This window comes from Aythya fuligula, chromosome 2 (genome assembly GCF_009819795.1).
Source record: "Aythya fuligula isolate bAytFul2 chromosome 2, bAytFul2.pri, whole genome shotgun sequence".
In the NCBI taxonomy this organism is placed as follows: Eukaryota; Metazoa; Chordata; class Aves; order Anseriformes; family Anatidae; genus Aythya; species Aythya fuligula.
The window spans coordinates 28,575,140-28,585,850 of record NC_045560.1 but is presented as its reverse complement, the minus strand read 5'-3'; the positions used below and the strand labels follow the sequence as shown (position 1 = coordinate 28,585,850).

The following is a 10,711-nucleotide window of genomic DNA, read 5'->3' as shown; positions in this document are numbered from 1 at the left end:
CGCGGGGTGCCCGGGCAGGTGCCTGCAGCCCCCTGGGGACGGCGCTGCCCGGCGGGCCGGGGGCCGCGCTGAGGCTCGGGGCGCGGGGCGGGCTCAGGGCTCGGGGCGGCGCGGCGGGGCCGGCGGCGGCGGGCTGCGAGCAGGCGAACAGCGGAGCCGCTACATCCGGGCTGCGGCGGCGGGCACCTGCCGCCCGGGGGCCTCGGTGACATTGGGCCTCGGCGGCGGGGCGGGGAGGGCGAGCTGCGGAGCCGGGCAGGGAGAGGGGACTCGCGCCAGCTGCCGCCATGTTCCGCCTTATGGTCACCCACGCCAAGAAGCACCCCAGCGTGAGTACCGGGCGGGCGGGGACCCCTGCTGACCTCCGCCGCTGCCCGCCTCGCCTCTCCTTCCCCCCCTCCATGTTCTCTCCTTTCTCCCTCCATGTCCTCTCTTCTCCTTGCCGCCTCAGCGCCCTGGGCTGTGCCCGGGTTGCCGGCCTCTGCGCGCTCCGCTGCTGCTCGGTGAGCGGCGGCCGCGCCGCTTTTTTTCTCGGCTGTGCAGGGACCCGGAGCTGCAAATCTCGAGGTGTCGCTGCCAATCCTCTCGGGTGTCCTTCTCCTTAACCCTCGGCCCCCTTTTCTTATGTTATCACCGGGGGTGCAAATGGCGGGGCTGTTGTGGAGGAGCGGGTAGTGGATTCTGAGAAATGTGCTGCTGCATTGTACTGGTGGCTGCGGATGTAGCAGCATTTTCTCTGTGTCTTTGTCACTGTAGGTAATTGTTGTTCTCAAACCGCAGCGACGTCAAACCCCAGCGACGCTTCTCTCAAGCCCCAGCACACAGGGAGCTTGTGTCAAGGTTTTAGAGGGCCACAAAACATGGGAGCTCGTTCTTTCATTTGTCATTGCTGTAACCAGAAATGTAATAACGCTATTTTGTTGCATTGCAGTATGTCATTTGAAGCATTTCTTGTTGCAGTTGATCCCTCTGTTTTTGATCATTGGATCGGGAGGCGTTGGCGCAGCCCTGTATGTCATGCGTTTGGCGATATTCAACCCAGATGTCTGGTATGTATAAAACAATCTATGGTGTTAGTTTTCTTAATGCTTATATTAAAGTAAGCTTCACTGCCTTTGTTTTTATGCTTCTGGAGCCCTTAATATATAGCTCCATTATTATTGGCGACAAATCTGTAGGGTTCTCTCGGATTTAGAGATTTGATTGTATGATTACCCTACCATGTTTACAGACTCCTGACAAAGGACTGTATCTTTCTCTGGAGAAACTTATTAAGATAGATGACCACTTATGGTCTAATAACCCTAATATATGTGCAAATCTTATTTGTTCTGAAAGTACTGTGATTTTTCTCAACTTGGTCTAATATCTTGTATGTTTCTCAATAGCTGGGACAAGAAAAATAATCCAGAACCATGGAATAAACTGGCTCCCAATGACCAGTACAAGGTAAAACAAAAACCACAGATTTTTAGGAAACATCATACCAAAAGCATAGCTTACTGCTTTAGGACATTTGGATATATTAGAAAGTAGCGGTCTAAGTGACATATGTCATGCAGCAGAGGAAATACATTTATCTTCAGAAGTCAGAGCAGAGGGAGCTGTTTGAGATTCAAAACTTTCTTAGAATTGGTTGTTAATGGGCCAGAAGGAGTCTCTGTACAGAAGCTGTTAGATATCTATTACTCTCTAAGAAAGGTATTATATGCCAGTGGAAGACTGTACTAGCACATAATGCTCAGAGAAATAAAATACAGGGAGAAGAATAAAGCCTTTTAAGTTTTGAACTAAAACTTTCTAAATTCTGGACTACTGACCTCTAACTGTGGGAAGCAAAGCGGGATAATGTCAGTGTTTAACATAAATGCTAAATCAGTTCTACAGCCAGTTGCTTGAAAACAATTGTCTGTAAGTAATAGATGCAGGAGAATGGTTCTTTAAGTAATATTCAAGATATTTCATTGAACTAATGAGAAAGCATGGAAAGATGCGTAAAGCAGATGGTAGTTTAGTAAAATGGGGTTCTTCTACTAAAGATTTCTGTTGAGGATGGTTTTAAGACTATCCACAAACTACTAAAAAAGCAAACAAACAGTTTCAGTGTCAAGTGTCTTAGTATGCCAATCATTTAAATAAGCAAAAAAAACACACCCCAGAATAAAATGTTGCAGTTCCCTTAAGAGGAGGCCAAGAAGAACATAGTGCTTCATTTTCATTGCTGTTTCTGGAATGTTGCCTTTCTTAAATATCTAAGAAAGGCAAATTCAATGTTGTGCGCAGCATGAATTCTTTTAAAGAGTGCATGCCTTCTGTGGCATTCTCAGTCTGTCCTAGCATACAAACACAACCTCAGGGTTTACCATATTTGGGTTTGTGTATCACTGTGGATTTTTTTTTTCCAAGACTGTACTGTGGGAAATGAAAAGGCAAAAGCTCTAAATTGTTGGTGACTGTTATGTAAAAAGCTCTGATAAAACAGCAAGTTGCAGCTTTTGATGAAATTGCATTTGTTTTGTAAACTTTCTTCTCTTTGGAAAGGCTGAGGAAGTCAATATTTCAAAAGAGAAGAGTTGAAGGAGTGATGATTGCTGTGTGAGTTGCACAGAAAGCTGTAATTTGAATGTGTTAAAGTAATCTTAATTCCACTCTCAGCTCTGGGCTTTTTTTTTTCTTCATATGCAGAAGTTAAATAAAATTGAGTTTGGCCTTGACTAAAAGTAGTCAAACTAATACATACTTTCTAGTTTCCTTTCCTTTTTTTTTTTTTTTTTTTTCTAAGGAATAACTATAGCATCATGTGCTTGACATCAAATCAGGCTGGATGCCAAATATACCTTTAGTCTATTCATTGTCCTCAGTGACTATCTGGACTGTTCTGAATGGCTTGCAGTGGAATGCAACTTTGTTAATACAAATTGAGTGTGCAGAAGGATCTGTTCTTAGCTTCCTTCTTTGTTGTTACATCTTGAAGTTGTAGATGCACTTACCTAAACCAAATTTGACTTTAGCAGTGCTATTGTAAATGTTCACATTTACTATCCTTTGTGCTACTTATTTATTACAAATTAGATGTTGTCTTCATTATATAGGAACACAGATTTGGGGCAAAAAGGATAAACCAGCAGTACTGTCAGGACTTCTTGTGTATAGACTTTAAAGTCTGGGGATCAAAGAAGAGATTCTTCATGTTTTTCTTCAGTTGTAGACACCAGCACTGCCTCATCTCAAAGTTTATAATAGTGTATGCAGAATGAAGATAACATAAAAAGTTACTGCTCTTGAAAGTTTTTTTTTCTTTTTTTTACTTATTATTCTCGAATTCTCTATTGCACAGACTCAAACTATGATTTCAGTTTCCTGATGTGAGTTCAAATGATGCATGTTTTATAATAAATATGATGGCAAATGATACTTTCTGTGGAAACGTTATCATATCAAGCTTCTAATTCTAATCAAGATTCATTTCTTTTCCTCTCTTCCGTAGTTCTACTCGGTCAACGTAGACTACAGTAAGTTCAAAAAGGACCGCCCTGACTTCTAAGGAGCACGATCATCTCCACAAGCCGCACAGAAAGGTCTTCCGGAAGCCGTCCGCACAGTTATGCTTTATCATCCAGGAAACATTCAAATTTGCCTCATACTGCACTTGATCACCTGTTCGGAAGTGTTTTGATGGGGTTTAATAAATGTCTGAAACTTGGAGTGTCTTCTGTTTGCTTTAATTTCTCAAAATTAGGACATCCAGACATTAACAGTTGTACAGTCAGTCCAATAGTAAGCAAAAGCTGATTCACATTTGCTCTATAAGAAAGTGAAGTCTTGACACGCTTTATGCGCAGTCTGTTGACTTGAAATAAGTAATCGCATGTTCATGCAGCATAGCAAACTGCAAGAACTTAAGAGTATAAACACTATATTTTTAATTGCACCTACTTTTTTAAGTTACTGCTATAAGAAGTTTTGGTAGCAGACAAGTTAATGCTAGGAAGTCATTGTTGAATGGGGAATCAACAGATGTTGCCTTATGTTCATGAAAACAAAAGCCAAGTTCTTCTGGGGACTGGTGTTTTGTTTTGACATAGTTTGTTAATAAACAAGAAGCCAAATTTGAATAGTAAAGAAAATTCTAGGAACATAATCAAGATGTCCTGTGGATCACGCCTTTCGAGGTTGTAAAGTGTACAGTCAGCAGAACAGGGCACCAAATTCAAGAAGTAATTACAATTTACATAGAAGAACAAAAATTATCTTTCAGAAAGGGCATGTCCTCATATTTTAGCTGACCCTTGATTTGGAAAGGCAGGAAGAAAGAATCTTTGCATGTCTTGTTTATAGTAGGTTATTTGCTTTTCTGTAGACAGCTGGTATTTCCCTGAATCAAGGATGTAATTTTTGACTACTGAATGTAAAACAGCTGTTCCTATCTTGTTAAATTTCAAGTTCTCTTAAAGTGAACTCTACTGAGAATGGAGATAACCAGATAACCATAGCCATTAGTATAAATATTAAGTGCAGATTCAACGAAACTAAGCAGTGAAAATTTTTTCTGAATTTTAAAATTTCAGATTTTATATGGAAAATCTTAGCAATCAGTTGGATGTGGTTTATCTGATACTGATTTAGACTTTTCTTTTTTGTTATATACCTTTTTGTTACATGTTGGTTTCAGTTTCAGTTTTCGTTTGCTTATTTGAGATGCTCTCGTAGTGTTACGAAAGAGTATAAGTGTTACGTTTGCAGTGGTGAGCAAGATGTAAGTGACTAAGATTGTTATATAACCTTAAATATTGTTAAAAGATAGAACATTCTGTTGCAACAGTTGTTCTTCATTTTTAAAAGTATGTTGCATTTAAAAATAGGAAGTGCTTTAACAACTTCCTAGTTGGCAATCCTGTTGGATTTTAATACTGTAGTGTCGAAATGTAGATAGTTTATGTAAAGGTTTGGGAAAACTAATATCCAGGAAATAAACCTGGTACCTATTAAGGAGAGGCTTTTTTGGTCACAGCTGAAGAGAATATAAGCTTCAGGTTTTTCCTAATAAATCCACTTAAGAAAAAGTAAATTGTCCTTAAATCTATTTAACAGAAGTATTTAAGCTGTTAAAAGCTTTAAATATGGATTGACTAGAGAACAAAGAGGCAATTAATTCAATTCTACATCCTCTATTTCCTCATATTGGTGCTATGACAACATGCATTGTTCATCTAAAAAAAGTTCCATAGTTTTTTTATATATATTTTCTGATTTATTTATACATTGATAGATCTGTCAGAGTAATTGAATTCTGTAATGTTACTATTACCTCAAATGATTTTAAAATCATCCCTCTCTCTCTTTTTTTTTTTTTTAATATATATATTTTGTATGTATTGTTTTTATTAAAATTCCAGTCAGGCAAGGGCTTAAACTTGTGCTTACCTTTAGCCATCATGAGTTTCTCCTGTGGACAGATGAAATACTTATTCCATGTAAAACCAGACTTCATGCTTAGGCTTAGTTTGTAACTGCTTGGTTGTGGTTGTGGCCTATCAGTAGCAAGTGTTTTTTGTTTGTTTGTTTGTTTGTTTGTTTTGTGTGTGTGTGTGTTTTTATTGTGTGGAGTGAGAATGGAAGAGAACCGTTTTCACAATTTGGCAATACTCTGTCTGCATTAGAATGCTCAGCCATCTTATTTAAAGCTTCCTTTTTCTCCTTCATGAAGGCGAAGATTGTATTCCCTGAAGAAAGCATGAAGAAACAATTCCAGTTTGGGTTTCAGTACTCTTTTCTTTTCCCCCTGTACTCTATTAGCTACTAATGTTCATCGTTGGCTATTAACTTTTAAGAAATCACTACATCCCATCATTAGCAAGAAAATTGGGTTCCTTCATTAACACAGTGGCATGTAATTTTGCTTGGGCAAATGTCACATTATCTGAAAGAGACTGATATTCTGCCGTCCTACATTTCAACAGAGATTGATACATCTGCTACGCTGCTGTTTGTGGTCAATTTTTTCACAGTGATCAGTGTAGACCTGGCCTGTGTGTCTTGTTAATGAGCCACGCGCAGAAGATGTGTCCATTATTCTCGCCATACAGCAGGTTGCCTGTCACTGTCAGATTTCTGTTAACACAGTAATTCTGCAGCTCCTCATCGGTGATCCTGATAAGCAGCTGGGTGATCAAATCTGAAATAAATTCTGCCCACCTAGGACAGAAAGAATTACAGTTTTCCATATTTTTTGCACATGAACACATATTCCATACAGCATGTCATAATGTATTTCCTTTTATTATATTTTTAGTACAGCCAATAAGTACAATTTACATTACTCATGAGCATAAAATAACCAATGGCCTGAAAGAAATTAGAATAGTGTACTTGATATTAAAAGATTCATTTAAATTTTGCATAGGATTTCTAGCCAAATGTCATCCAATGAAATACATTTCAGATCTGCTTTACCTTTAAAGTTAGTTTGGTGCATGACTATTGAATGACCTTTAAAACTAAGCAAATGTGTGTTTAATTTTGATTGGACTGTAATACTGTGTCAGAAAGAAAGGCTGAAAGCATATTACAGAAATTTTAAAAAGATATTTAGAACAGAGAAAGATTTATTGAAAAAAAAGTTACAGATATTTGCATGTGCATACAGATATTTTTTCTACTTATTAATGATAAAACCAGCCTTACAATGGAAGTTACTGTATAAGCTAGAAAACTCTTCCTGCAGGGCAAAGGAAGCACAGATCTGTGAGAACTCAAACAAACAAAAACAACATTTTTTTGTATCTTTGTCACAGGTGATAGGTTTTTGTTGTTGTTGTTGTTTGTTTGTTTGTTTGTTTTTTAATACTATTTAATGGAAAGCTTACTCTTTGGTCCCCTCTTTTGAAATCCTGGAGTTGGTTAATTTCATGCTTTCACTTATGAGACAAGATCCATCCACTTCATTGTAGAAGTGGTCTTGGCATCAGCATTTAGTCACAAGAAGTTCCTATGAAGCCCGAAGCATCTAATCTTTTCCTCTGATCTTTAAGCTTCTTAAGAGTTTGTCTCTGGATACCACTATGACAGCACGTTTCCCAAATGTGTGTTAATCTAGTGCCATCCAGCTTGGATGGACTTTGTTTTTGCTGTTGTTTTTTAAGCATTTCAAAATATTGTTATTCGTGATTGGTAAGTCTTATTACTTTCTTAGTAAGTACGACATCAGGCTTTTGCTTACATTTTTGAAGTCATTTAGAAGGTACTTGTGAATGAACTGTAAGTCAAGGAAATGAAGAGCTTTTCTTTCTACTACACCAGTGTGAATAATAATAATAAAAAAAATAAATCCAGTAATCTGTGCTACAATCTGCACAGGTACTAGCAGAAGAACCTGAGATCACATTTTACTTGCTCTATTTTTTCTTCCTACTTGCTTTTGAGTTCAGTTAAAATCAGTATCACTTAGATAATGTGAAATGAGAACTTAAGTATGCAAGTCAAAGCATTCAAACTTTTGATAGTTTGCTATCAGCATTTACCTGAAATTCATAAGCTACTGGAACTGATATAAGATTGGCACATGCTGCAAGAGATAGCAAGTTCTGAAAATGATCAGAAAATAGTTTATTAACATATAGCAATGCATACATTACAAAGGATAATAAAAATTCTACTGGTAATATTCATGACTATTGGCAATGCTTTATAATTTAGGCACCTCAAATAATATTTCTAGGGTCATTAATTTGAATTACTTTGGACAAAATAATGCAATATGCCATTTACAGTTCATCACTCTAATGTAAAGACAACTGTTTTAGTAGAACTGCAGAAGGCATAACCCAATAGACAAATTTATAGACTTTTTTTTTTTTTTTTTTTTCCCACATTGGAAGTAAAATAACTATGAACATGAAATGTTTTCTAATTTTAGTTTCCTTACTGCAGGCAAATGAAACAAACTGCTGAGAAGGTAATGAAAACAGATTACTTAATGGTGAAAAATCTGAATGCCATTCTTTCTCTACCACTGGTGCCACTGCTGGAATTTAATGGGGTGGCACCAGTGTGTCTGAATGAATAGTTTGGTCATAGACATCTAAAAACGGCATTGAATTTAATAAGATTTCCTCAATACCCTTCCCTTCCCTTCCCTTCCCTTCCCTTCCCTTCCCTTCCCTTCCCTTCCCTTCCCTTCCCTTCCCTTCCCTTCCCTTCCCTTCCCTTCCCTTCCCTTCCCTTCCCTTCCCTTCCCTTCCCTTCCCTTCCCTTCCCTTCCCTTCCCTTCCCTTCCCTTCCCTTCCCTTCCCTTCCCTTCCCTTCCCTTCCCTTCCCTTCCCTTCCCTTCCCTTCCCTTCCTTTCCCAACAGCAAAACTCAGTATCAATAGAAAAAGACAGAATTTCATCCCAATTTCAGACTTCTTACTCCAGTACCACTTACATCTCGTGATAGTCTACAGGATTTTGATGGAGTGTTAAGGGGATAATTGGCTTCAGATGTTGTTCTTTATGATCTCTCTAACATTTAACTAACTAGAATTTTGGAAGCTTGTGGGAAGAAAATTAATCTCTGCAGTTGAGATGCTGCTCTTAAAATGACCATGGCTCACTGAAAGTTTTCTGCATGTGCAAATCACACCTTTCTCTCTGCTTTATAAAAGCCCAGATAAATTCAGGAATTATGCCGGGAAAAAATAAAAATAATAATAATAAAAAAAAATGTGACAATAGGCAGAAGGAATTGCATCAGTACTTAGAACAGTTTCATGAAGTTCATGATTTTATTGCAGGAGCTGTCTCTGCTTATGCCCAACCATTTGCACATGAATTTGACAAAATGAATTTGACATTACACATACCATGACTAGATACAGATGATGTTCATTTGCTTGGCATGTTAGGATACAGTGAGAATTAAGTTAAGGGAGAGTAAAAACAAGAACATTCTAATGGGTTTAAGTTATTACTCAAAATAAACAAAAATAATGACAAACAAAAAAAAAGCAACATAACTAGAGAAGAATGTCTGGTGCACTGTAGTCTTAATTAGACTGCTAATGCCAAAATTATATTACTTCAGTAGTTTGAAATAAAAATAAAAGTTAATTTATGATTAATTTTGAAAATAGCATTCTTTCTACTTAGCCTCATAATGGTATGTTTTAAAGATTAATGTATATCTAAAAAATTTAAACAATATAAAATCTTTACACCAATCATGGGTCAGCCATATGTATGTTAATTTGATATGGTTTCTCTAAATTATTTGTGTCAGCAACTGTTTATTACCAGTTTAAAATCTTAAGATTTTAAACCTTACCCTGCATCTTTGTACCTGAACACAAATAGTCTTAAACCTTCAAACAAAAAAAGGATTTCACAAGATCTTCAATCTTAAATTATTATTATTATTTTTTTCATTTATGAAAATTAGGTGCTGGCATAATTGGAAAGAGTTTTTCAGCAAAATGTTACTCAGCATTGGAGAAGGGACCTCGTTCCTTCTTCTGCAAAGAAGTGTAAGGAAATAACCTGTTGAATATGTCTGCCTCCAAAGCAAGGAAAGCCAGGGGCAGTTCCATGCTGGTGGCACAATGTCGAAATATGGAAGAGTTGTTTTCCATGGATGGATGGACTGGGAGTGAAGAGCCACTACCCCACCTGCTTCTAACTCAGGCCCTGTCAATTGTCTGCACTGTCAGCCACTGGCAGAGAGGAGGAAAGTCAGGAGATGACGAATGGCCCAGGTAACAGCATCTGTGTTTAAAGGTGATGCAGACTGCTGTGCAGTATTTATATGGGGAAGCTAAAAAAAATATATATATAAAAAAAATCAAATATTTCACTGCTGCTCTGGAGTAAAGATTAGTCAAGTTTTTACAAGTTCTATAATTTAATAGCCTGAGTTTGAACTGATAATGAACAGAGGAAAATGGCCATAATTAAAATGTGATCCTCAAATTCAGAGTATCTTGCAAAATAAATACCACCACCAAGGAGCATGCTGTGGTCAGGCAGGCAGATCTGATTTGCGTAGTACACAGCAATAGACTTTCTAATTCTGAATCCTGGTTGCTTGCCCCAGCAGTCAAATGAGTCATGTAGTTGTATTCACAGACTCATGGAGCTTACACAGCCTACCTCAGAAACAATGGAGCTTAATGTATGAAGTTTAGTATTCCATTATCTACCTATGTGTACATGAAATGCAAAATAAACAGTCTCATAGTACATCTGAAATTCTACTTGGATGTGTTTTGGTGAATTTTTCAGTCATTAAAGACAGCTTTTATGGGAAAGAAGAATGAGGTCTTTGAGACCCTGGAAAAAGGCATTTGTTACATCGGAAGCAAGGAGAATGGAGAGACAGAAATAAGTGTCCTGCTCGCTCAGGCACAGGAAAGTAGAGCTTGTAAAATATACAGTGGAAGAGTAATGAATTCCTCCATTACAAATTATTGTCACAGGAAAATGTTTTTGTACATGAATTTTGACATAGAAAATTGGATGGATTTTTGTTTGTTTGTACGATGCATTTATTGAAAATGAAAAAAGCTCAGTGACAGCAGTATATAGATGTGTACAGATACGTTGTATAAGGTCTCCATTTGTCTTGTCGTCAGTCTTTATTCTCTCATCCTTTCCTCAGCTAGATAGCCAAGGTTTCTGCTTACTAGCCTGAGAAATCCTCTTCACTCATATATCTTCTGCTTGTCAGGAGCTTTCCTT

The 10,711-nt window shown here is 37.8% G+C and overlaps 1 protein-coding gene across 1 annotated transcript; it reads left to right on the top strand.

Moving 5' to 3' along the window:
- The first annotated feature begins 215 nt into the window (after positions 1 to 215).
- On the top strand, positions 216 to 3,703 carry NDUFA4 (NDUFA4 mitochondrial complex associated). The gene is made up of 4 exons (XM_032183111.1): positions 216 to 329; positions 961 to 1,049; positions 1,389 to 1,449; positions 3,488 to 3,703. The coding sequence occupies exons 1-4, from the start codon at positions 288 to 290 to the stop codon at positions 3,542 to 3,544; spliced, it is 249 nt and encodes an 82-aa protein (XP_032039002.1). The 5' UTR covers positions 216 to 287; the 3' UTR covers positions 3,545 to 3,703.
- The last annotated feature ends 7,008 nt before the right edge of the window (positions 3,704 to 10,711 follow it).

Excerpts from the sequence above, each read along its gene's own strand:
- NDUFA4 (XM_032183111.1), top strand. The coding sequence starts at position 288 with ATGTTCCGCCTTATGGTCACCCACGCCAAGAAGCACCCCAGC. Across the intron at positions 1,050-1,388 it reads ATATTCAACCCAGATGTCTG|CTGGGACAAGAAAAATAATC; the intron begins GTATGTATAAAA and ends GTTTCTCAATAG. Across the intron at positions 1,450-3,487 it reads CTCCCAATGACCAGTACAAG|TTCTACTCGGTCAACGTAGA; the intron begins GTAAAACAAAAA and ends TCTCTTCCGTAG.